Source organism: Pteropus medius, unplaced genomic scaffold (assembly GCF_902729225.1).
Source record: "Pteropus medius unplaced genomic scaffold, Ma_sr-lr_union100, whole genome shotgun sequence".
NCBI classification, from domain to species: Eukaryota; Metazoa; Chordata; class Mammalia; order Chiroptera; family Pteropodidae; genus Pteropus; species Pteropus medius.
Window position 1 is genome coordinate 5883333 of NW_024354503.1, and position 26389 is coordinate 5909721.

The 26389-nt window shown below is 39.2% G+C and overlaps 2 protein-coding genes, 1 non-coding gene and 1 pseudogene across 3 annotated transcripts in view; 3 read left to right on the forward strand and 1 right to left on the reverse strand.

Moving 5' to 3' along the window:
* STX12 (syntaxin 12) overlaps positions 1-4882 on the forward strand; it is a 30480-nt gene extending 25598 nt beyond the window's left edge. The window contains exons 7-9 of the mRNA XM_039854702.1: positions 1506-1578; positions 2855-2937; positions 4219-4882. Coding sequence (XP_039710636.1) covers positions 1506-1578; positions 2855-2937; positions 4219-4299 — 237 coding nt within the window. The 3' untranslated portion in view covers positions 4300-4882. The remainder of the gene's footprint in view (positions 1-1505; positions 1579-2854; positions 2938-4218) is intronic.
* Positions 4883-10400: 5518 nt separating this feature from the next.
* On the forward strand, positions 10401-24842 carry PPP1R8 (protein phosphatase 1 regulatory subunit 8). Its single transcript, XM_039854701.1, has 7 exons — positions 10401-10549; positions 12443-12503; positions 17275-17428; positions 18708-18928; positions 20486-20630; positions 21740-21804; positions 23390-24842. Exons 1-7 carry the CDS (start codon positions 10494-10496, stop codon positions 23741-23743), a joined length of 1056 nt encoding a protein of 351 aa, XP_039710635.1. The 5' UTR covers positions 10401-10493; the 3' UTR covers positions 23744-24842.
* On the reverse strand, positions 13784-13902 carry LOC120596408 (uncharacterized; annotated as a pseudogene).
* Positions 14279-14444, forward strand: LOC120596481 (small Cajal body-specific RNA 1). Its single transcript, XR_005651171.1, has one exon.
* Positions 24843-26389: the final 1547 nt, after the last annotated feature.

Sequence of the window (26389 nt, forward strand, 5' to 3'; positions counted from 1 at the left end):
ATCAGGCAATTCCGTCACACCAGCTGTGTGTCCTACAATTTACCTCAGTTCTGACACTACCTGCCCGAAGTCAGCATCAGGTCCCATAGATCAAGGATTCAGTCCCACACTTCAGATGCCAGTTGCAAGTCTAGGTTGTCAACTGTACTTCTGACTGACAAACTATAAATTGGAGATTCCTATGACCCCCTCCTTGGGTTTGATTAATTTTCCAGAGTCGCTCACGGAACTCAGGAAAATAGTTTGCTTACTAGATGACTTTTATTAAAGGATATAACTCAGGAATAGACAGATGGAAGAAATGCATAGGGAAAGGTGTGTGGGAAGGAATGGGGAGCTTCCATGCTCTCTGTAGGTGTGCCATTCTCCCAGGACTCCGTGTTCAGAACCCCGTTGTTTAGGATTTTTATGGAAGCTTCAGTGCATGGGCTTGATTGATTAAATCATTGGCCACTGGGAATTGATTCAACCGCCAGAGTCTCTCCCCTCCCCAGAATGAGACTGAAAGTTTCTAACCTCTAATCACTAGGCAGGTTTCCTTGTCAAGCATGCCCCATCCTTAGGGGCTTTCCAAAAGTCAGGTCATTAACACAAACTCATGTGTTTGAAAGGGGCTTGTTATGAATAACAAAAGACACTTTTATCCTTTATCACTTAGGAAATTCTAAGAGTTTTAGGAGCTCTCCTGGGAATGGGATGAAGACAAAACTTATATTTGATATAAATTACAGTATCACATTTTCGTTCAGCCAGGCTGGCCTATTTGCTCTTTAACTCAGTTACCTTTCTTTTTATATGGCTTCTCTTTTGCTTCAAGGCACAATTCAAGTCTTAAGTTTTTCTCCTCTGCACAATGTTCTATACCATTTATTAGTCATTACCCATAAAAAGCCCTTCTTATTTATCTTTTGTACTCATCCCCTCAACCCCCAGTTAGTTAAAAAGCCCCTTTGTATCCACAGCAACTAGCAGACTGTTAGCAAGTAGTTGAGGTGCTGGCAAGAACTATTCTTGACAAATTATGATTAGGAATTCATTGCTTTCAAGGTTTTTTATTGTAGCATTTTAAGAGGCAGTGTATTTCAATTGAAAAAGCATGGCCTTTGAAATCTAATCCTGGCTTCAATGCTTGTAGAGTTACTAAATGATTAAATATAAAGGAGACATAGTAACATAATGAAAACATCCTGAACTTTTAATTCTCAGTTCTGCCGCTATGAGACCTTGGGACAAGTCATTAAATTTCTCTGAGCCCCCGTTTTCTCTCCTGTAGAATGGGGGGATAATACATGTCTCATTGGGATGTCATAGGGACCAATTAAGTAATAGTTAATAATAGCTAATACTATGAAGTGTTTATTGCACAGTTCTAAGAACTTTATATAGGACTTATAAGTCTTAAAAAATGTGTTAATAGCTTTAGGTAAGTTACTAACTTTAGATAAGTAGAGGAAATGAATCTTCTAACATGTTGCTTACTGTTAATTGTTTTTTGTGTTCCTTAGGCCGACATTTTGGATGTCAATCAGATTTTTAAAGATTTAGCAATGATGATCCATGACCAGGGTGATCTGATTGGTATGTATTATTAATATTTTTACATAGAGATGAGTTGATAGTATTTATATGCCAAGAAGTCAGTAAAATGCATCTTAGGAATTTAAGAATGCCATTTAAAAATTTATTAAATTTATTTTCTTGGCAATTTTTATATGTGGTCAAATAAAGAAGTTAAAGTGAGGCCTCCATGAATATTCAGCTTCATTTACTTGCCATAGCCTCTTGGTAAGTCTGGCTGTTTAGAGAAATAGCTCTCAGCTTCCCAGCATTATCTCCAGAAACTTGTACAATTATGAGACTAGTAACTCTTTTTTAAGCTTTTTTATTTGGAAATAATTTCAAGTTTGTAAAATGTTGCAAAAATATGTACTACAAGGAACTCTTTTATAACCTTTACACAGACTTACCTCTTGTTAACATTCTGCCCCATTTACTTTTTATTTGCTCTCGCTCTTTCTATATATGTGTTAAACAAGATATTTTAACATCCATGGCTTTTTAAAAAGTCTTTTTAAAAGAAAGTCTTTTTAAAAGAAAGAGTTCATTAAGCCATTGCTAGCAAAAAAAAGAAGACTGGTCTTGGGGCATGGAGTCTAGACCACCTGCAGCACGGCTAGGTAGGAGAGAGAACATGTCCATTGTCCCTGAGTTTTGCAAGTGTTTTTTATACATCATGTAGTGGGGAGAAAGGTATAAGCTGTTCTGGAAGAATTTACATTAGCTATAGACACAGGATGGGAGAAGGTGAAGCAGAGCTAGGCGCTGCAGAGACAGAAAGGAAGAAGTGTCCACCCAGGTGGGTTGGCGGTGAGCAGCAGCTTGGAAAGTTCATGTGTAAATTAGAAGTGGGGGCTCCTGGGGTTCTCTGGTGCCTGGCTCTTCTCTCTTTTGGATTATTGTGGAAATAGCCACCTGGAAATTTATCCTAAATTCCAACGGATGTACAGGAATGCGAACAGTTGTGTCAGAGCTGGTCCACAGCTCTTAACAGCTTAACTGTGCTGTCTTTCACTTCCCTGGCCACTGTAATTTTAATTTAGAACACCTCAGAAGTTTTTTTCTTGTCATATGTGTATATGTAATTTTTTCCGAGCCATTTGTGAGTGAGTTGTATACTTCATAACTCTTTTTCCCTAAATGTTTCAGTGTTTATTTCCAAAGAATAGGGCTATTCTCTTATGGAGTTAGTAACTTTTGATTTCATAGCTGGACCCATAACTGCATAAGTCTGTTCAAGTTACAGTCTTGAAACATCTGAGTTTGGTAAAACATCCACTGCTCTTCTTTTTTGCAGATAGCATAGAAGCCAATGTGGAAAGCTCAGAGGTGCATGTAGAAAGAGCTACTGATCAGTTACAGCGAGCTGCTTACTATCAGGTAAAAGCAGGTATCAGGGAAAGTCATTCTGTGCTGCAGACTTTATGGGCCATCAGAGTACACTGACACATTGAGAACAGCTGCAGTCTTTTGCTTAAGCTTAAGTTGGAGGCGAGTGGTCATAATTGAGACCCAGTTCCATTTTTAGGTTTTTCCTTTGCAGAGAGATCTACAAAAAGGCATCAAACTTTGAATAAACTTACATACAAGCCTCTTAGCTACAAAGCTAACCTCATATCTATCATGCTACCTAAATCTGGTTTAAGGCTAATTTTATAGTTAAACAGCTAAAATTTGTTTTAGTTAGGATAATAATTGGTACAAAGTAGGTCTTTGCAGATATGTTGACTGTTGCCAACAGATAGTAGACGTAGAATCAATTCTGACTGCTATTTATCTATTTGCAGTTACTTATCTGAATAAAAAGAGGTTAATCTACTTTCTGTAAAGTGATATTTTACATATAGTTGAAACTGGCTTTATGGTTTTTATCTGGGTCTTTATCTCAATGTACTGATATTGTGAGTGAGGTTCTTCTCATTTCACAATTTGGTGTTGCATGGCTTTTTTAAAATAAAGTGTTTCAGTCATTTTCCATGTTCCTAGGATAGCTATATTTTACTTGGGAATATTCTTAAATTTGTTTGTAATAATAGCGTTTCCTTTTAAAAACCGAGTGATGACTTTAGTATTCAACAGCAAAGGAACAATTAAGTAAATTATCTACATCCACTCAATGTTATATTATGTGGGAATTAAAAGAGGTTTATGAAGAGTTTATAATGAAATTTTTATGCTAAATGTTAAGTGAGAAAAACATCAAACCTCATAAGTATGATCCCAATTATATGAAATAACAATTTGCATAGATAAAAGATCAGAAGGAATTATAATAAAAATGTCAATAGTTTTATATCTGGGTGATTATTTTCTCTTCTTTCTGCTTGTCTATATTTTTTATAATGAACAAAATTTTATGAAGTATAAAACCTTTATTAAAATACACATGCCCAAATAACTTATTTTATTGCAAATAATGCCTAGCAGTATTGGTATAGACACTTCCTTTGCTAACTTGTATTTGGGAGCCTTGAATTAGAACTTGTACTACTGCCCAGTGCTGGTAACTGTTGAGATTTGGGGAAGGTCTCCACATATTCATGCATGGATAGAGTTAATTTTGAATTACCAGGAAGCAGATTTATGAAGCACTCTTGGAGTCTTAGATATAAAAGTTTTACTTGTTTCATGAGTGTCTTCTGTACATATTTCCCTCCTCAGAAAAAATCTCGCAAGAAGATCTGTATCCTGGTGCTTGTCCTGTCAGTGATTGCTGCTTCTTCGGATTTATTATGTGGCTAGTTTATAAAAAGTGATTGCTTCAGAGCCTTCTCCCACTGAACTGTTTTCAAAAGCAAGTGCTTGCTGGAGTTTTGCCAGAACAAACTGATCACAAGAAGAGAACATACACCAGAACATCCTGTAATAATTTAGTTAGAAACTAACTACTAACTAGTCCTATGGAGACAGTATTTATCAATTTATGTACACATTTTATTGATTTTTCAAATTAGGAATTAATTTATGTGGATTTTGCTTTCTCTTCTATTCTGATTGCCCTTCATTCCAAGTGTTTACTGCAAATTCCATTCTAGATATTCTTGTTTTGACAGGTGACACTACAGTCTTATAAATTGTCTTTTTATGTGTATACAAGATTTACCTTTTTACTAGCAACTGAGATAGAATTACTTTCTGGCACCCAACATAATGGAGTCTGTCAGAAAATGTATATATAATAAGCCAGCAATTTGTATTATTTAACATTTTAATTTGAATTTGTAAGAAGCCTATTATCTATGTGCTTTGAAAGATTTTGGCACTGTATTTAACTAGAAAGTAAAAAATTGCACACGTGATCCAGATTAAATAAGTATCTGATTGAGCTGGCCAGTTTTGGGGGTACATGTTAATCTGGGTTTAAAGTTTACTTTATTATCTGCTAGTGTCATCCACAGCAGTTCATCCATATACACACTAAACCATCCTATTCACTTTTTGAAGAGATTAATTTAATTAACACTCCAAAAGGTTCCTCTCCTACCTGTCTGTATAGAAAGGGATAATTAGATGAAGCATGCTTTTGGAAAGCAAATAGGAATTGTTTGGAATGATTTAATCCTTTTGTTGTTCAGTTGTGGTTCTACATTCCTGGTGAATGATGAATGTTGCTGTCAAAAGGCTGCCCCTCCCCTATGAGGGTCGCTGGGTATTTGATGGCAGGAAGATTTCAAAAGCTAGATTGAAGGTGGTTTAAAATTTAGTTCCTTGAACCTGGCGATAAAGCAAAGAAAAGGTTCATTTTTGTAAATAATACTGGTTTGGAATAGTGATGTTAGACGTCTTAACTTAAGAACAAGAAATTAATCTCTCCATGCATAGTTTTAGACAAAAAATGTTTCAATAAAAGATTGTTGTCTTGTAATATAAATGTTGTCCACCTCCCTTCTTCACAGGTCTAGAGCAGTTAAAGGAAATGTAATTTCTTTAGGCTGTCACATAAATGTGAATTGGGCCAACAATTTCAGTTCGTCCTTTAGAGAATTAGAGGATTTGGCTACCCCTGGATATATATTTATATTACTTTCTTCTACTCTCTTTAATGTTAACCTTCTTTTACTAAACTGAAGTGAACAGCAAGGAAAGAAGGGTCCAAATGCATACGTTTCTTTGCACTCTTGCACCGTTCTACCCACTTAATACAAATAAACATTTTAAAAGCTTTTGTAGTAAGTTTTTATGAGTTAATATCCTAATGTGGTAGATATTAGGTAATGTGCTGTCTTGAGAAAAATTGAGACCTGCAAGAAGACTGGAGATTAAGTAAGGGTTGGTTTGGGGGCAGTATAGGGGCTGCTGCAATTCCTTCCTTGAAAAACAGGATGGAGCTATTGGAATGTCACAGAAGCCCAAGCAGCAGCTTCAGAGCTAACTCCTTGGTTCTACGATCAACTGCCTCTTCGACTCCAAATCAAAGCTGGACTTGGATACATCATTTGTAATGTTCCAGGCAAAAAAAAGTCTTGTTGTGAAAAACTATTTCAGTTCGGGTAAAATGAAGCCACCATAGTTCTTTTCTATAATACTGTGTAATCCAGTGGTGGTGGTAATAGTGGTCATAGGTAGCAAATATAACCTTGGCCTGGAATTTGTGGCAGTTGCCAAGAGGTTCTGCTAAATGGTCCTAATAAACCTGTTCATAGACTCCTCCTTATTTGTGCTTTGTTCATCATTGGGGGCACCATGATCTAGGACAGTGGTTCTTGATTCTGGCTTCCCATTAGAAACAAAAAATGCCAATACCTAGGTGCCCCTGCCACAAGATTCTAGTTTAGTTTGGAATATAGCCTAGGCATAGGGATCTTTAAAAGCTTCAGCTGATTCTCATGTATAACCATTGTTGAGAACCATTGGTTTAGAGGTTAAAAACTAGATGGATACAGAAGGCCTGAAAAATCTTCGCTCTGCCATTAACTCGCTGTAGGTGTTTGGACAAATCATTTAACCCATAGGCTCCAAGGTCTCTCAACAGCTCTCTTCTAGCTGTGAAATTCTCTGATTATAAGGATCACAAGGGTTTGGTCTGAACATAAAAATTCTATTTGTCTCTGTATTTCTTCTCCTCTTATTTCTTTACGGAATGTTCTAGAAGTATTAGATATAGCATTCTCTCTTCAAGTAAATTAAAACTGTAGTACTGTATAGAGTAAAGTAGAAATTTCAGGCTGGCTACTTTATCTAAGAATGTTCCAGAACAAGAACTTAATAGCTGCTAGACTGATGCTCCCAGGATAGGTTTGTTTGTTTGTTTTCTGTTTTGTTAAGGGGTGGTGATACAATGCATCGTACCATTGGGCAAAAATATCAGAATGAAATTACCATTCAGTCAGTGCAAAGTAAAACACCCTGAGCCGCCTCCATTCCGTTTTGTTTTGTTTTTCTTCTGTTCAAAGGCTGTCCTCAGTCATGAGAATGAAGCTTCTGCTTTTGGTCACTAAATGCAGACCAAATCCAACTCAGATTTCAGTCTATCCTGTTTCCTAGGACTAGGAATCACCTGCTTCCTCCTGGGTTTTCTAAGCATGTTTAGTGTATCTCTAGGTTTCAAAGAATTTTTCAGTATTGCCTTTCAGGCCTACAAAACACAACTAGTTTAGAATCTCCATTTAACCAGGAAATAGTTTGAAAGGTTTTGATTCCCAACCCCTGATCCTGCTTTTAGGTCAACTGAGTAGTTTATTCTAATACTTATCCAAAATGAAATTTGACAAAGTAGCATTTCATTTTTAAAGATAAACTTGAAATAATAGAATTTTTAATGTTGGACTGTGATTAAGGACCAAATTTTTACCAGTCCATGGAAAAATGAGAAAAATGATGTAGTGGTCTTTTTAAAGCACCGTCTTTGAGGCTGAGCTAATGACCTCCCAACTTTTTTAAAAGTGTATTTCAAGATTATGAAAATGAAAAGGCGATAATGTTAGCTGGAAGTCTTCATTTTGAAATTTCCGTAGTTGGCAAAATAAAAGTTGACATTCCTGTATTTTTTTCCCTAGTCCAGGACATCTGTAATGTGTGTGAACCTCTCATCTAGCCTAGCTCCATCACTTTACAACTGAAGAAGTTGAGGCTAGGAATGGCAGGCAGTCTGATAGAGCAGCGGTTCTCAACCTTTTTGGCACCAGGGACCAGTGCTCTTATGAGAATCTAATGCCTGATGATCTGAGGTGGAGCTGAGGCAGTGATGCTAGTGCAGGGGAGTGGCTGCGAATACAGATGAAGCTTTGCTGGCTTGCCTGCTGCTTACCTCCTACTCTGTGGCCTGGTTCCTAACAGGACATGGACTGGTACTGGTCTGCCCAGGGGTTGGGGACCCCTGTAATACAGGAATTCAAAGGCTTGAGGAAGTATTCTATGTGTGAATGGTCATTTGTGGGATAATATTTGAGCTCTTGCTACCAACATTTTACTATGCAAAATGTTAAATATTTTACATTTTACATTTCTTATTATACCCACAAAACCATATAGGAGATATATTTTTCTTGTCCCCTTTTTATGGTTTAGGAAAACGAGGTATAGTAAGTTAGTAACCTGCTTTGGGCACACAATTCAGGAGTGATGGGGCAAGGATTTGATCTCAAGCACTCAGGCTTTAAAACCACACCTTTAGACACTATATACTATCTCCATGTATCACTGACACAACCTCTTGCTCACCACCTCTTTCATGAAGATTTCTCTAAAAACCTAGAGTAACAATTTCTACCCAACTTTTCATGAACATCTTTTCTTCCATCAGTACCTTGTAAACTTTTCGTTAACCACCCTGCTAAATGGAACCTCCTGCTTGTACTCTCTGTACACAAACAATTTTTTTTCAATGTCTCCATTTGATTACTCATATATCAAAGATGTTTTAAGAAAGTTTTCTGACATCAATATGCTCTAGTACCTTTAGGTTCTATTCTAAAGAAGTCTCAATGTCTAAGAAATTAATCTGTCTTTGTTGAGATACCAAAATCCAAAGACCGCTAGCCTATCAGTCTTATCATTTCAAACAGGTGAGGGTCTAGACTGCTGTCCTTCAGTTTGCTGATCTATACTGACATCACTGGTGCTCAAACAAAGAGCATTTTGCTTTATAAGGTCTAAGCAAGTGTAAGGTGTCATTACATCACAAGCCAGTGTGAATATCAGCTGTGCTGGAAACAGGGACATGGCCAAGGACTAAAGAATTAAAAGGGTAAGATTATAGCACTAGGTTTGTTGTGCGTATAGTTAGCAATAGAAGAGGTTAAATAATGGACCGCACAGAGAAGCTGAAAAATTGAAAGGCAAAGTTGACATAGATGGTGTAAGGTCACACATAGCTAGAAATGGCTTCAACACCACCTCATGCCTGAAACAGGCATTGAACCTCAAAGGCCTGCACAATCTCTGTAGATAAAAGTACCTTATTATTTTCTGTTATACTCAAAACACTAATTCTCAAGAATTGTCCTTGTGCTCATAGAAGGGAATGATAGCCTGTTTTCTTGAAACCAAGTTTAGAATTTGAATTTTCCACATAAGCCTAGTCTTTGGAATCACAAGACTGGAAAGGAGGATATTAACAGGTTATTTGATAAGTGATATGATCAGTTAACATCCTTGCTGGATAAGTTTATTGTACTTTTGAAGACCGGAAGGAAAAGTGATTCTCCTACCTGTTTAAAGAGTTGATACTTTTAAAATCCAAGTTAATATTATGTTGCAGTTAAAACTTGATCCCCGATGATGTCAATAAGGGCAAAATCTTTTGAACAAGCTGGTGTTCAATTTAAAATCTAGAGGACCAATAACGGAATCAAAAGAAATAACTTCATCATAGAAGGAGATAACTTGCTGTGCAGTGCCTCTTTCTCGGTGAACAATAATTTTGCAGTTATTTTCTTTAAAAAAAAAATCAGATAATTCATGTTTTCTGCAAAAGTGAAAAAGTGTTGGGCATCAGTTGCATGGTAACAAATATGACTGTACTAACATCTAAATGTGAGAAAGTGGTGATTAAAGAGCATGGCCTTTGGCATCATACGGATTGAGGTTTGAATCTCACCACACGTTCTAGGGTGAGGTTGGACATCTCAATCACTGAGCTTCCCCTTAGGGATCATAATTTCCTATCTCAAGAGTGTTGTGAGGGTTAAATGAGATGATCCATATAAAATACATACTTGCATGCAATAGACTAAGCCATTACAAAGAGACCCTCCTGGTCTCTTTCAGTCAATTATTGGCCCAAGACAGGCCTGAATCCTGATGCTTCTGTTCACCATCTAGTCACCATGACCAAAATTGAAAAATCCAAAGGTGCCACAACGTGAATAACCGTTTCATTCACACACATTGAAGATTTGGACACCTGCCCTCTGACTGGATCCTTCCCTGGCTTCAGCTTATACAGAGTTTTCATAAACACTAGATTTCCAGATAATTTACAAAAGCCCTCAAAGCCCAGTTTTGGATTAGGAAGGGAAAGTGAGTGAGGTTAAGCAGCTCTGCTGAGAAGAGCCAGAAGAACAGAATGAGTGACCACGCCAGTGTCCTATGCTTTGCGCTCTGGCTCCTCTCCAGATTGGAGCGTAAGCTGGAACGAGAATAGAGCGGCAATAAAGATTTAGGAGCCCTGGAGCATGTTTGCAGGAGGACGAAGGGGAAGATCGATACCCCTCCTTACAAGCCCCTTTTACTCAGATACTTCCCGGCCAAAAAAGCCCTAGTCTCCGGAGACTCTTCAGAGAAAGCCAACTGTCTCAAACACCGAAAGAAACCTTAACACCAGATCCTAGTCTCCACTGCCACTAATAACGCCGTGTGTGTGCGTGCCTGCGTGCGCTGCGAGCGCGCACGGGCGCGCGCGTACGCACAGGCTACTGGGATGCCGCCTTTCCCCTCTGGGTCTTCCAGTTTCCCGGCATGCTTCAGGCCCGCCAAATGGGAGGGGGAGACACAAGATGGCGGCAGCCGCGAACTCCGGCTCCAGCCTCCCGCTGTTCGATTGCCCGACTTGGTGAGTGGCGGGGAAGCCAGGGCTGGAGTTGCCTGGCTTAAGCTGGCCTGGGCTGGCTGGGCGGCTCATTTTTCGCAGCGAGCGGAACGCCTCAGAGACCTTGGGACTGATTGAGGGAGAACTGTCCGTCGGGCCGGCGGCGTGTGGAGGAACCGGGAGTCTGAGTCCGGGCCCAGGCACTGAGGAAACCCAGAGTTGGGGGGCTCTGAAGCGCTTGCTTAGGCTGCCCCACAGGCACTCAGCCGCTTGCTGGGGCGCTTCGGGCCGTGGCCCTGAACTTACCCCAACTCCTGACTGAATGCCTGGTGCTCTTGTGGAGCATCGTACCTGCCCCCCGTCTCTCTGTCCCGAGCGCGCACGAGCTAGCTTCCCGGCCCTGGCCGAACCTCAGAGACCAGCATCCCTCTGTTTTGCTCCTTCCTGGTCCCGTACTTGTTTGTCTTTCGCATAATGGGAGCCCCCTGAGGGCAGGGACGGCTCTGACCTACCCCTGCATTCTCAGGGACCAGCGCGAAGCCGGGCACAAGTGGGCACCAGTTATTGCTGGAATGAACCCCTTGCATCCTTTTGCAAGTTCTTGGGAATAATGGAATAATTTAATTTAGTCTTTGGGTAGGGTACAAGATGAAAAATTATGAATTGCCTTGCAAGGAGACCCGTCTGAGAGCTATTTCTGCTGTAACTCATCACAGTGTATTTATGTGTTACTCTTCTCTGCCTCCCATTATATTGAGATTCTCAAGGGTAAGGGTTGTATGATGCATCTTTATATTCCCAGCTTCTTGGCCTAGGGCGGGCACATAGCAGGAGTTCAGAAAACACGTTTTGGATGTAACATTGCTTTCGCGTTTCCCGGACAAAATGGGTTTTTGTCCAATCCACTGTCTTTTCAACAACTGCCATAGAGGAGTTGGGCAAGATTGTGAGATGACTATGTTGCATCTTCAATTAGATGGACGGATAAAATTTTTTTTGTGTGCAAATGTCGGGGGGCTCTGGCAAGATCCTTCTTTTTTTTCAAACTTCAAAGCACCAAACGCAGGAAGCAAGTGAACATATGGCTATTTTCTGGGTCCCTTTGCACTTTTGTAATATCCAGTTGCTTCAGTCTACAAATTTTGTGTCCATTTTGGTTCCTTACTGCATTAATTTCAGAAGTTGAACAAGGGCAGTAAACTTATATTTAGAAGAGGCTGTTGGAGATCACCTTACATTTCCTTAGAGACTGCTATGCACCAGGCACTGTGTTATGTGCTTTGACATATGTGTATCCCCCTTGAATGCTATGGTTATAGGAGTATCGAGGAAAGTTCCCTTAAACATGCCATTGTAGAAAGAACTGTTCAAGGGTAATAAATGCGTCTTGTATTTGTTGGTACCTGGTTTCATGGGCATGAAACTGGATTGCTCTGACTTCCTAATTATGTACCTCTGATTTGGTCTCAGAGCTCAGGACAGTACCCTCTGTTTATTCTTTAATGAGACTAAACTTGATCAACCCTAAACACCAACTGATTTATTCAGCCTTTAGATGGTATTAGTGGTAGTGGCAAAGCTTAGATTCAACCTCAAGTGATCAGACTACCCAGCTATAATACTTGCACTCTCTCTATGCTGCTTTCTTTCTGAGGTAGATATCAGTGATAAAATATAGGTTTCTTTGGTGCTGCTCTAAATACAGATCCACTAAAATCTGGTTTAGAGCAATTGAATCACTGGGGAAGTAAGTGTCAAACTTAGAAAGGAGCTGTAATAACAGTAAAGTAGATGACATTTCTGCTTGAACATGAACTAATTATAGGCTGGTAAGAGAGCTGCACTGTCGAATAGGACAATGATTGTAAATGGCATTTACAAACTCATTATGAAAATGCTTTATTCACTCTTTTTCAGGGCAGGTAAACCCCCACCTGGTTTACATCTGGATGTAGTCAAAGGAGACAAACTAATCGAGGTATGGAAATGCATGTCTTTCTTTTTTCCTATCACACTAAAGATTTTACCAGTGACTCACTTTTCCACCCCCTCTCCTGTGCTTTGTTTTCCAGCAATGCTACTTTCGTTCATCCTGATATTTTTTTCTATTAAAAGCACATGGTGATATAACACATTCAAACCTCTTATTTCCCACAGACACCCAGTTTTTGTGACTTCTCTCACCTTCCAAATGAAGGGTTTAATAGATCATGGGCCTATGCACCCCAATCAAACTGGAAGCCCTATAACTTGGTGAAATCCCTGAGTACATGAAGTTCTGTAGAAGGTGCAAGATATGCAATAACTGAAGAAGAAAGTGAATGATGTGGATCGAGTTTAACTTTTAAGTTGCTTTTATGATATTCAGGCCCAGGACCTTTAAAGATGATAATAAACTAAGACGTTTGCTCAAAAAAAGAGAATAGAATGGTGATAAAATTCATTCATTTATTCAAAACATTTATTGAGTGCTTATTATATGCCAGTCATTGTGCTCAGCATAGGGCTACAACAGTGAACAAAATGTGGTTCCTGTCCTCAGCTCCTCTGGTGGAAAAGACAATCAAACAAAAAATTACAAGGCGATAATTAAATAAGTACTGTAAAGGAAAAGTTTAGCAGAAGTCCAGGTTTTATACAAGTCTCTAGAATGAATACCACCTAGAAGGAACTACAAGAGAACATAAATTTTGATTAGCTATTAGGGTGTGTAAGTTTTTTTTTAATTCTTATGGTACCATTTATTTACCAAAAAATGATTATTAAGCCTACTATGAAAAAAAAAAAAAGCCCACTGTGACCATGAAGTTGTGAGTCTTCGGGTCTTAGACCAATTTTATGTTTGCTTTCTCAGATAGAATTTAGATTCAGTGCTCCACTTTTGAATGCAGTTGTTTTTCTTTGGTGTATATAGTAAAAACAACATTGAAAAGCTTTCTGTGAGATCTCCTGAAGGCTGTTCTATAAATATATTGTTGTCACTCAGGATGTTGGAGAGATACCTAGGTATTTTGCAAAGTATTAAGACATGAGTTGTGATGAATTCTTTTATTAATTCATAATTCTCTTAGTCACTCAGAGCCCCTTTGTCATAGCTTCTTCTATCTTAAAAGTTATAAAATGTCAAGGTTATTCTTTGAAATAATTTTGCGAAGTTATCTATAAATTTTTTTTTTTTAAAGGTGAGGCAACCCTTGGTTGACCTCACAGATTGCAAGGACTTTGTCAGCTTACAATCCCTTATTTTTTTATTTTTTACACCTACAGCACCTGGTCTTCCTAAGTGGTCCTTCATCCAAGTACTAAGCAGGCCCGACCCTGGTTAGCTTCCGAGATCAGACGGGATCGGGCTTGTTCAGGGTAACATGGCCGTAGACTGTAAAATCTTTTTTACTATAGACTTCAGATATAAAATATTGTTGCTAAATAGCATGAAGCTTTGAAGACATAGAAGTCTGTTTTGTTACTAGAATTTAGTAAATTTTCAGTTTTCAATAAGAAGAAACAGACAAGGAGGGCCAGCCTTAATGCTATGATACTCCTTTGTGAAATGATTTATATTTTTAAAGCTCTAAAAGTTGTCAAACATCCTTCTGATTACTGGTTTCCATTAACTGATAATGTTCTCTATCTTTCATTGTTCTTGGGTGTGCCGAGTTGCCATACACAATTGTTGAGTTACAATCTTTAGACATCACTGTATTGTTTCTGAGAGGAATAGACCTGAGATGTGCATATTTTTAAGGATTTAGGCAGCACTTGATACTAACCGAGCTATCTATATCCTAGCTTTGTGTCCAAGGCTTGTGATATGTTGTGATAGCTGGGTTTAAGAAGTGCAATATTAAAACAAAAGCCATGAGTCTTTTAAGCCCAGTGTGTAAAGTCACACTCTGAGTTATAACTCAGAGGCACAACTAGCTAGTCGGGAAATTGTGGCTTTAGTGATTATTGAAAGACCAATGCATTATTTCATTCACTTGGACAGAAACAGCATTGTCCAGAAAGTTAACAGATTTCCTTGATTCTTACACATACCGTTTTCCCGCTTTATTTTCATGTTTGTGTAATTGAGAGGCTTTTAATAATGAATGTTAGATATTTAATTTGGAGGCCCCTTCTCTATTTCTCTCCCCTTAATTTCTGGCATGTCTTTGGAATCTTAGAATCATAGAAATTTGGTCAATGTTATTTTAGAACCCAGGGGCTGGTGGTCTTATACAGTATTTCCTTGAGACTAGCCTTGAGCACTGTGGTTAACAAATTTAAGTTTATGAGGACATAGTCTGTGTGCATATAAATAGAAGTGAGAAATGTAGTGAGATTCAGCCTGCATAAATATTACCTAGAGAGAATAAGATGTTGAAATTTCAGAGCTCTCAATTCTAAAGGAATGTCTTATATTTAACCCAAGCCTTAAAACTTGGGTCTAAGAAGACATGGAGTTGATTGTCTTATTGAGCTGTCAGGTTATTATTAAGTTTCGGTGCTGCCTAGCATTACGAGCCTGGAATAAGCTCTGCCAGCAGCAGATGGGTACTGCTAGACAGCGTTTCCCAGAGATGACCCACATACCTATACTGGTCGAACTAATTAAGCCTTAAGGCTAAGCTTGAAAGAAACTGGGTAAGTTATTGTTTAAAGAAAAATTAAGAGTGTGACCCATAGTTCTTATTCACTTCTTAAAATATTCCTTTCCATACGGTGGTACAATTTTTCGATGGCAGATAGAGTGCAGAAAATATATAATGTAGTGGTAAAAAGGGCTTAGACTCTGAAGTCAGACCTGGATTTCTAATCTAGCTTATAAACATCTAGCTGTGTGAACGTGAATATGTTAATTGATTTCATTATGCCTCAATTTTGTCATCTGTAAAAATAGGAATAATAGTACCTACCCACCTCACAGAGTGGTCGTGAAGATGAAATGACAGCATAAAACTAATAGCACAGTGTGTGGCACGTAAGCGCTCAGCAGTTGTTACTGTTATCAGTGTATGAGGCATAGTTCTGGTTTTATAAGGGGAACACTAAAGCATGGGGGCAAATAATAGCCCACTGTGAGTTCAGTGACATAGCTAGAAATGAAATACAAGCCTCATGATGCCTAGCTTGGTACCATACTAGCTTGACTACTTCTCTGCCCAGCTTTGTGTTGTTTTCTCTCAGGGGTTTTAGAAAGAGTATAATGGGAAATGTGAACTAGAGCTTTGAGACCTTATAAGGGTTTTTTTTTTTAAAGGAAAAACATCATATATTCGAATAAGGGTTATTCTTCAAAATAGTCATATTGTAGACTTTAAAAACTGGAAGAAGTGGTAGTAAAAATTCATGTAGAGTCCTTCATCTACGATAGCCCAGTCTACAGCCAGTCTGTGGCAGGCTTTACTGATCTAGGATTAAAAGAAAAATAAGGACAGTGTAGTGAGTTTTTCATAAAGCTAAATTCAACTCAAAGAATGGTCCTTTATCCTTGCACTTCCTACTTATTTGCTGATAAAATGACCTTTTATAAAATGATTATGATGATACTAATTAGTGGCAGTTTGGCAAAATAGTAAGTTAACAATGCTGTCAGCCCCACAATTTTTTAATAGTAGTTGCTGGTCTGTGAAATCCCCTTCTCTGCTTTTATATCGGGGCATTACAGTAAGTTCTCACTTAACATTGTCTATAGGTTCTTGGAACTTTGGCAGAATGACATGTAATGAAACCAGTTTTACCATAGACTAATTGATATAAACAAGAGTTAAGTTCCTGTGGCATCTCATCACTGTTGTAACAGAATGATGTTGAATGAGATAACATTATTCGAGGCCCTGCTGTATAGTTTAATTTTTCCAGTACCACAGTTGTGGCTAGAAACATTTTGGAGCTCTTAGAATTGTTTCAGACCCATGGCATTATTGTTTAGAGTATTAATATTGCAAGTCATTCTCACTTGAATTTAAATCCCAGATCTGCCACTTAACCAGTTGGGTTGCGTTAAATGAGTGATTTATCTCTCCCAATCTATGTTCTTTAACAATACAAGTGATACTTGCTTCATAGAGTTGTTTTGAGGATTAGATGAAATAATGCTTAAAATGCCTAACAATAATAGCCCTTCGATAAATGTTTATCTCCACACTTTCCTCCAAACCAGGAACTCTTTGCCCTATGAAGTATTTCTTTATTGGACACAGCAAATACCCACTTAGAGTTAACTCTGATTTAGATTTAGAGGTTCATACAATGATGTATAATGTAATTCCGTTTCCTAAAAAGGGTTCCATGGGGCTATGATGACATGATAGAATATAAATATGTGTTTATACCTTTTTCCTTTCCTAACCAATTGATAATCTTCCTTTGTATATTTTCCGAAAAGCAGCCATTACTTTATAGATAAGCTTTGTGTTCTTGTTGCCTGCTTGATCTACAATTAAGATCTAGTAAAATTTCCAATGGACAGAAACATTTTGCAGGCCACTTTCATCTAATAGAATTAGGACAAATTTTTTTTATATCAACACTAGACATTTGACCACTATATTTGGAGAGATTGATTGCCATCTACTCCTCAAAATGTTAGTAAATTATTCTGAGCTCTTTATCTTGAAGAATAATAGGAAATAATTTTTTTTTTTTTTTTTTACCATGGGAAAGAATTTTGTCTACTCAGATCCTCTACTTATTTGATTGGAAGAATTTTTGCTAAACCCTGTTGAAACAAGATTTAAGTAATATTTAATTTAATATTTATTTAGAAACTGATTATTGATGAGAAGAAGTATTACTTATTTGGGAGAAACCCTGATTTGTGTGACTTTACCATTGACCACCAGTCTTGCTCTCGGGTCCACGCTGCCTTGGTCTACCACAAGCATCTGAAGAGAGTTTTCCTAATAGATCTCAACAGTAGTAAGTAACTCACATCTCATCCCGCCTCACACATTCCTTTTTGGGCAATGTGAAATGCTCTTTGGGTCCTTCAGTTTCAAAGTCATGTTTTATTGCTCATCGAGGAAGACTTTTATATTTGATTTTTAAATCAGCCTTTCTCTACTTCTATTTTTCTGAAATAATTGATGACTGGAGAGAATAGGATTTGGGGGAACATTGTCCTGGAGGAGGCAATAGGTAGATACAGAGGACAAAAAAAAAGTACCCAGGAGCTAGGGACTATGGGTATCTAAATGTTTATAGGACCATGATAAATTATGATTCAGTTTAAGCAGAAGCTATGATTAGCTCCATTAATGTAGTAGAGTAGTGGCATAGGACATTTAAAAAAATACTTATTTTGAGTAAAATTTAATTTTTTAATAGTGGTTCTTTAAAGCAACATTTTGCTTTGACTGCTAATAATATCAATTTTAATTTTATGAACACACTCCAACTAATAAGATTTTCAACTTTGCCAAAGATAATCCCAGAAATGCAATCGAGACTTAACCTCATGGAGCCCTGAAGTTTGTTCATTTTTCCCATGTATGAATACAGTGTAAAATGTAAAGGATCCTGCTTCCTGGGCTGACCATGTTCTACTCCTTGCCCCCTTCCCCAACACACATACACACACACCCCCCAATCTGCTTATATAATGGTTTTGGAGAGCCTTGTCTCACAAGTACTTACTTGCAAATTTTTCTCATCTTTTCTCTCCATTTTGTAACATGCAGAATGCAGACATGGAAAACTATTCAGACTCTCCAGTAGGATTTTGGCTTGCCTTAGCATTGATATTGCACCTGTTTCAGCCAGCCTCCTTTCTTGTCCTGGGGAAAACCCAAGCATAACTGCCACCGGGGCCTATGTTCCTTAGACTTGGGGCTGGTGAGGTCAGACCTCAGCAATGCCTTTCTCCTGCCTTGGGGGTCATGGTTATTGTTGGGTTGGAACCATTCCTGCTGGACCCAGAATGGAGCCAAGCCTGTCTGGCAGCAGAGAACAAACAGTGGTGTTTGTTATGTGGGGTAACAGCGGGTCTGAAGATGTGTAAGAAATCCACTGAAGAGATTCAAGACCCAGTGAAGGAGTTTTCCTTTTCATTGTGACCCATGACAAGGGATGCAAAGTGGACCCAGTGTCATTTTCATTTTAAAAAGCAGAACTGATATGCTGGGAGGAGCTGCTCTCCCTTCTACAACTCAGGTTGGTTTTTTTTTCTCTCTTACACGTCTGATTTGGTTATTCCCAGCACACGGCACTTTCTTGGGTCACATTCGGTTGGAACCTCACAAGCCTCAGCAAATTCCCATCGATTCCACAGTCTCATTTGGCGCATCCACAAGGGCATACACTCTACGTGAGAAGCCTCAGACATTGCCCTCGGCTGTGAAAGGAGATGAGAAGATGGGTGGAGAGGATGATGAACTCAAGGGCTTACTAGGGCTTCCAGAGGAGGAAACCGAGCTTGATGTAATTCCACGTCTATCTCATTATTTTGTCTTTTGGGACTCTGGTTTTTGCAGTATGTATCTGTTCTGTATATCTTGGAATGTCATTGACTTAGCAGCAGGAGATTTTCTTGAGCCCAGTGACAGGTCTTTGCCACTTAAGCAGTATAGTGTGGCCAGCTGTGACATACTTTGAAGAGCTGCTTTGTGTGGATTTGGTTACGTATGACCAGGGGTAACAAGGAGACTGGGTCTCCTGCCCATAGACTCTCGTGATCATCTTGTATACCTTCACTGGATGTTAGAAACCAAGGCTGGGAGCTAAATTTTTCTACAGCTGCAGTCTTCAGTGTGGTAGCTACTAACCACATTTTAAGTACTCAGTAGCCACAGGTGGCTGGTGATTTCCATGATGAATAGCACGGATAGAGAAATCATTCAGAAAGTTTGATTGGACAGCACTGGCTTAGACTGAAGTTTTCATTCATTTGCTTTTTTTGATATCGTCTAAATAGCCCAGGAATCTCCTGAGTAAAACTTTTACAGTATTTAATTTTAAAGTGCTAGTTTTCATTTTCTGAGTAAAAATTTTACAATATTTAATTTTAAAGTGCTAGTTTTCATTTTCTAGAGGCTGCAGTAGTTTTTGATGTGGTTGTCATTCTTTACATGTCTGTCCCCTGCACTGGGGTGTCTGGTCTATTCAGGTAGACCACATGCAGGCATGTCCTTAATCACCCACATGCATTTACTATTCTAGTACCCCAAGGCAATTTCCCAGTCTTTAGGAAGAAAAGTACTGTGGATATCTTGTAATTTAGAAGTTATTTCCTTCTAAAGAAGTAGCCTCATAGCCAGAGGCTTGATGGTAATCACTCTTGCTTCTTCCATGCTTCTCTGTCTTTAAAATTCAGTATGTTAGGTCCTCCCTGGGTCTTCATTTTCAAGACATTTGGAATATCTCAAACTGCAATGCAGGTTGGAATCCAGAGGATCGGGAAGAGGCAGCAGTGCTGAGGCCACCTTAATCATTGAGATGGGTGGATGGTTATGAATAGAAATGGAGCCATATACAGGGATTCAGAGTGACAAAATATTAATGCCAAATGTTAAGTGCACTGGCAGTGTCTTTTTGAGTTTTAAAGGAGAGAGCTACTGGGAAAGAAGCTGTTAATTGTCCTTTCTCAACTCTGTTCTCTTACTTTAAAAACAATTGGAGTTCCTTACAGTCACATTCCTTTAATTCTCAGCAATAAGACAATAATCTTTCTTAAAAACAAACAACCTAAAACCTAAATTCAAGGATGTTTGTACATATGACCTGTTTTCAGCTCCAGGTCCTTCACCTCCTTTTGAATATCACTGCCCCAATAGTCAAAGAGGGTGTTCCACATTCTATTAAAGGTGACTTGCTGATATTAGCAATCTAGGGACAGTGATGGATCTTTTATGAATACAAAAGAGAATCCTAGGGAGGTCAAGGTTAGTCCTTAATGCTTTCTTCTTTATTTAGTAATATATTCTCCTTCAAATTCTCTCTGTACTGACTCCTGTCTTTCCTCTGTGAACCCTGGCATAGAACCTGACAGAGTTCAACACTGCCCACAACAAGCGGATTTCCACCCTCACCATCGAGGAGGGGAATCTGGATATTCAGAGACCAAAGAGGAAGAGGAAGAACTCACGGGTGACTTTCAGTGAGGATGATGAAATCATCAACCCAGGTGAGGTATCTTCCTAGTTTCTTCTGATGAAAAAGCTGTCATCTCAGAGAGTAGTGTACAGAACTTATAGGGCAGTCGTAATGTTTCTCAACAAAGTTTAAGATAACAGGTGCTATGTTAAGGGGAGATATTTTTTACAGTTCATTGGTGGAGTACCCTCCACACTCAAGCATTACCCAGTTGCAATGTGAAAGAAATAGCTAAAGGAAATACCCATATATTTCACTATAAGAGCAATGATATCATTCTCCTCTGCTGATCCAGTATATCTTTGTCATAGTGGAGGTTTAAATTAAGCATACGTGTTTACTGTCTTTATCTCTAGACAGAACATTATTGTCTTTATGGGGTCCTGAGTGTGATTGGTAATTCTAAGATTGGAGAACTTTCTGCTGCCATTTTTAACCACATCGAAGACTTGCCTCTCTGTAAGGAAGTAATTTATAGGTGGTTTGTATAGAAATGTCAGCAAGATGAGAGTGTCAGTTTATGGGAAGGCCACTAAGTTTATCAATTTGTTCCATCATTCAACATTTATTTATCGGGCTCATGTTATCTCAAGGACTCTGGTAGATGGATGACATAGAGCTGGGAGGTATAGTTTATATAGCAGTCCAAAGCACAGGCCTGTTTCTGGCGGCTTGGATTCAAGTCCTGGCTCCTCTTCTCTCCAGTAGGGTGACTGGGTCATTTTCCTTTTCTAAGCCTGAGTTTATTTTCTTGTCTATTAAATGTTTATTGTAGAAATTTAACTTTAGGTGGTGAATGCATAATGCAGTATACGTATAACGAACATATTATTGAATTGTACACTTGAAACCTATATAATTTTATTAACCAGTGTCACCCAAATAAATTTAATTTAAAAAATGTTGATTGTAGTAGTACTTACCTGCTAGGCTTTGGGTTTTTTTTTAAAACCAAAAAAAGAGAGAGGGGGTGTGACCTTAGAATTTAACACAATCCCCAGCATACAGTAAACACTCAAAATGTTAGCTATATTTTACTGTTTTAATATGAGCTGTGATTGCTTTGATCTCAGTGAGCCCTATACCCTTAATCCTCCCAGTAGAGTACCAGACTTACCCTTCCCTCATGTCTTTTTGCAGAGGACGTCGATCCCTCAGTTGGACGCTTCCGGAACATGGTACAGACTGCAGTGGTCCCAGTCAAGGTAGGAAGCACATTGTAACAATATTTGAAATGCCATACAGTCTGGTTTAAAAATCCACTCTTTTATTTTTAGGCAAGTGTTAAGTGTGTGCTTAATTTTAAAACACATTCTTTGGTCCTCTCTCATTTTTCATCCTATGGAAATACTTTTATTCCATCTATGTCTAGGGGATCCTGGAGGGCCATAGAAAGGCTGCAGGTGACCAGCCAGCTTGATGCTGCATGTAAATTGTGGTGCTATGTGAGTCTGTAAATTTACTTCCTAGCAACGTTCAGGAAGGCCCATATTTTTTTAGCCTTTTCCTTCTGACTCAGAGTAAACTATCAGGTGAGGAAGAGACGTTGTATTTCTGCATGGCACCTCTGGCTTTAGTTGTGCTTTTATTTTGTGAATAGGAATGGCACAGATAGGAGAGCCAGCCCAGGCCTGGGTTAGGTTTAAAGATAGGATAGGTATGTTGAAGAACCAAGAGGTGGGCATTACAGAAATGTTCTGATTGCTCAACCTGTGGAGGAACTACCTGACAGCTAGGACTGTCCAAAGGGAATAAACAGTCCCTTGAAGGAGTGAGATCCCTGAAAACGGAAGTATTCAAGAAGTGATTGGGAGATGCTTTTTCAGATATGCTATGGAGTTTTATTTTTAAAAAATTTTTAGGATATATTAGACTAGATTGATAAGAGGTAGCAAATTCCTGGTTATTCTTCATTTAATCCAAAAGGAGTAGAGAAGTGAGAGAGATCTTTCATGAACTTTCTTTAGTGTGACAAGTACAAAGTGAAAGTTTTCTGTGCAACTTCATAGTGTTCATGTCACATTTCTCTTCGAGCTCTTTTCCATCTTTGGAAATGTTCTGTTGTCATTATACAAAACCAGCAGGTATTTTTACTTTTATGTTGGTTTTATTGTGGTATAATTTGTGTACAGTAAAATGCACATATTTTAAGTATACTATTAGCGTTTTGACACATTTGTACATCTGGGTCACCACCACCATACTCAATATAAAGATTTCCATCACCCAAGTAAGTTCCTTTATGTCCCTTTGCTGTCAGTTCCCTCTCACTCCTAGCCCCAGGCAACCAGTAAACTGCTTTCAGTCACTACAGATTTGCTTTGCTCTCAGATTGTTTCAAAATTGGTGCCCAACATGACAATACTTCTTATTCTCCCCCAAAAAAAGAAAAAATTAAATACCTAGATGGTAGTAATACCATCTGTTATCACCTCTGTTTCCTAAAAGGGCATTTTAACAACAACAGAAAAAAAGAGGGAAGGATATTACCTTCGATTAAAGAATAGTCACTTAAACTGGATAAGTTGTCCTTTATGAAAAACTCACACACTCCTCATTTCTCGGTGTAGCGTAAGATGGTGAATACTTGGTGTGGAGCCATCATGTTGGGCGACAACTGTAAAGTCTCTCCAAACCCTGAGATTTCAGGATAGCGAAATAGGTTTTCTGGGGAACAAAACAAGCTAGCGGTTTAGGCACCTTCCCATTTCTCTAGGGCTGGAATGGAAAAGGCTAATTAGCACCACTCTGGTGCCTTACTCTTGTTTCCTTTGTTCCTTGTAAACACAGAAGAAGCGAGTGGAGGGCCCTGGCTCCCTGGGCCTGGAAGAATCAGGGAGCAGGCGCATGCAGAACTTTGCATTCAGTGGAGGACTCTACGGGGGCCTGCCCCCTACGCACAGTGAAGCCGGCTCCCAGCCGCACGGCATCCACGGGACAGCACTCATCGGTGGTTTGCCCATGCCATACCCGAACCTCGCCCCTGATGTGGACTTGACTCCTGTTGTGCCATCAGCAGTGAACATGAATCCTGCACCAAATCCTGCAGTCTACAACCCTGAAGCTGTCAACGAACCCAAGAAGAAGAAATATGCAAAAGAAGCTTGGCCGGGCAAGAAGCCCACACCTTCCTTACTGATTTGATATTTTTGGTCATAGAGAAGGGAGGGTTTGGGTGGGAACTGGGTGGAAGGGTGATGGGGGAGCTAATGAACTAGGGAGAAAAAATTTCCATGTGTTCAGTATCATCTTTCAGAATGTCTCCTGGGGTCCTAACCATGTGATGTTAAAGTGGGGGGTGGTTGAAATATCCCATAAAGACCTGTCTTCAGAACACTTTCAGTATAGAGAAATGTTTTATATATCCTTTTAAATAGGCTGCCCTGGCTCTTTCCCAGGCCTTCCATTACCTCCTTTTTCTTTTCTCCTTCTTTCTAGGATCATTTTTATTTAAAGTCATGAACCCCGGGGAGAGACTTCTGGCCCTCAGGTTGAATCCAGAGCTGAGAAGTGACAATTACATCACCAGCCTTGTGGGCTCAGCAGCCTAATTTATATTTACTATCCTCACAAGTTCCAGATAGCAAGAGGGTTGCCACACATCTGAGGTTGATAAAAAAGAGGGTTTAGAATTCTTCAGTTAAGCTAAGGTTTCAGCTCAAAAATGTTTTCCTCAGTCAATGGTTTTGAGGTCCAATAGTTAGGCTTTTCTCTTTTGTCCTTTCTGTTGGAATGAGAACATTTTGATTTTTGTCTGTGACCAGTGCCATAGACACAGATTGATAGTTTTAAGCTTACTACTTTGTTTGAACTTTACCTGTTTTTCTTGTCAAACCTGAGTACTCTACTTGCTGAAGTTTCTCATTTGATGCCAGAGTACCGTCCTCTACTCTCTAAGGCTTTACTTTCCTTTCAAGATGTGTTATGAAGGCAACTTTTAAAGGATATGACCAATTAGAGCAATTCCCATTAAAAAGGAAAAGATTTTTACTTTGCAAGTAACTGACATCTCTAAGAGGGCATGTTTAGATGGTGGTTCGGAGGCTCTTTCCCCCCTTGACTGAGAGCTCTCATTATCCAGAGCTCCAAGACAAGACCTGGCTAACGTAGGAGATGAAGGTAGGAAACGATAGGAGCTTTGTACAGAGATTTGTACATTTGTGTAATAGGCCTTTTCACGCTTTATGTGTAGCTTTTTACCTGTAACCTTTATTACATTGTAAATTAAACGTAACTTTTGTCATTTGGGTGCAGTTGTGATTCAGTCGCCATCACTGATTCCCACTGCCATTAGGGAATGTTTGTCAAAGGTACAGCTGTTGGGCTTGGGAGGTGATGCTCTCTATTCTATTACCACAAATAAAAGATGCCCCTTGACGAAGGCGGAATTCTAACTAGAGATTCTAATCCCCAGACTGAAGCCTCGCCGAGCAGAGTGGGTTAAGAGGTGCCTGCTGCCCTTCGTCAGGAGACAGAACCACAGACCTGACAGGGGAGACTGGGCTTTGGGCACTTGTCCTGGGGTGGATGTGATTTAAACCTGATCACCCACTCTCTGGTTATAGCTGCATGCATTTGAGCTATAGCTCAGGTGGCACAGGACCAAAAGGAAGCTAAAATTGAGTAAGTTTAGAAGGAGTTTCAACCAGGGTTTGGACTGAATGGATGTCTTCCATACTGGAACCTCATTGCAGGAAGTGCACCTAGTGTGTTGTGAGAAATACATATGCGGCTTTGTGATGAAGATGCCAGCTAGGTTCCAGATCCCTTGGGTTGAGCGTGGACTACTGTCAGAAGCAGCCTGATAAAGAGCAGAGGTCCATAAAATCACAGCTATACAAGAAGCTGACTTCTTCATCAGCCATTGTGGAAACGACTGTCTTCATATTAGGAGGGTACCTTCCTCTCATAGTGAAGGTTACTGTCAGTCACTCATTTAGCATCTACCTACCCTGCAAACCATCTACAGCATGTCATTTAATTCACATAGCCCTAAAGGAATACTGTTTTTATACCCGTTTTATAAATAAGAATACAGGCTCAGAGACAAAATAAACTTCCCTGTGATCCCACTGTTGTGAAGTCAGAATTGAGACTCTAGTCTGAATGCAGAGCACAGGTTTACATAGCCTCCAGAAGGAGTTTAGGTGAAGGATGCGCGTGGCCCACCGATGGCATATTGTGCTCAGTAGGCTGCAGCTATATTGATTTATGGGCATTTGTTTTGAAGTTAAAATTTTTTTCCAAGGTGGACAACTTCCCGGAAGATATATTAAAGGATTTTGATTAGTTTAGATAATTAAATCCTTTCTGGTGAGAGATTATGGCCTGCACTGTTGGTTCCAGCATTTGAGTTGCAGAGTGAAACTTGCATTGGTGTCTCAAAGAAGGCTCAACAGAGAATATCCAAGCCTGCAAAGCTATTTTATATATATATATATAAAACCTCCCTTCGAGAGCCCAGTTGCCTTTTTTGGAAGCAGGAGTACCTGAATCTGGTAGTTGTGTGACGTAAGGAGGCATGTATGTGTGGAAACCTGGCTTGCCCGGCACTATATTTCTGATTTCTTCCAATCATGTTTTAGGGCTGCTCAAAGATGAGCACTGCAGGAGTTCAGTTACCTCTCGCCTTAATGCATCCCTAGACTTTGACCTATATAGATAAATAAGCCCCTCCCATTCACCACATGGATTGGCAAATGATTATTGCTCAAGTGAGCATGATGCTGCTGAGAAACACAGCCTCTCCCCATTCCGGGACATGGGCCCACTCTGCATGAGAAGTGACCA

Coding starts and splice junctions, on each gene's coding strand:
- PPP1R8 (XM_039854701.1), top strand. CDS start 10,494: ATGGCGGCAGCCGCGAACTCCGGCTCCAGCCTCCCGCTGTTCGATTGC. Junction 10,550..12,442: donor CTGTTCGATTGCCCGACTTG/GTGAGTGGCGGG, acceptor ACTCTTTTTCAG/GGCAGGTAAACCCCCACCTG. Junction 21,805..23,389: donor CTGCAGTGGTCCCAGTCAAG/GTAGGAAGCACA, acceptor TTGTAAACACAG/AAGAAGCGAGTGGAGGGCCC.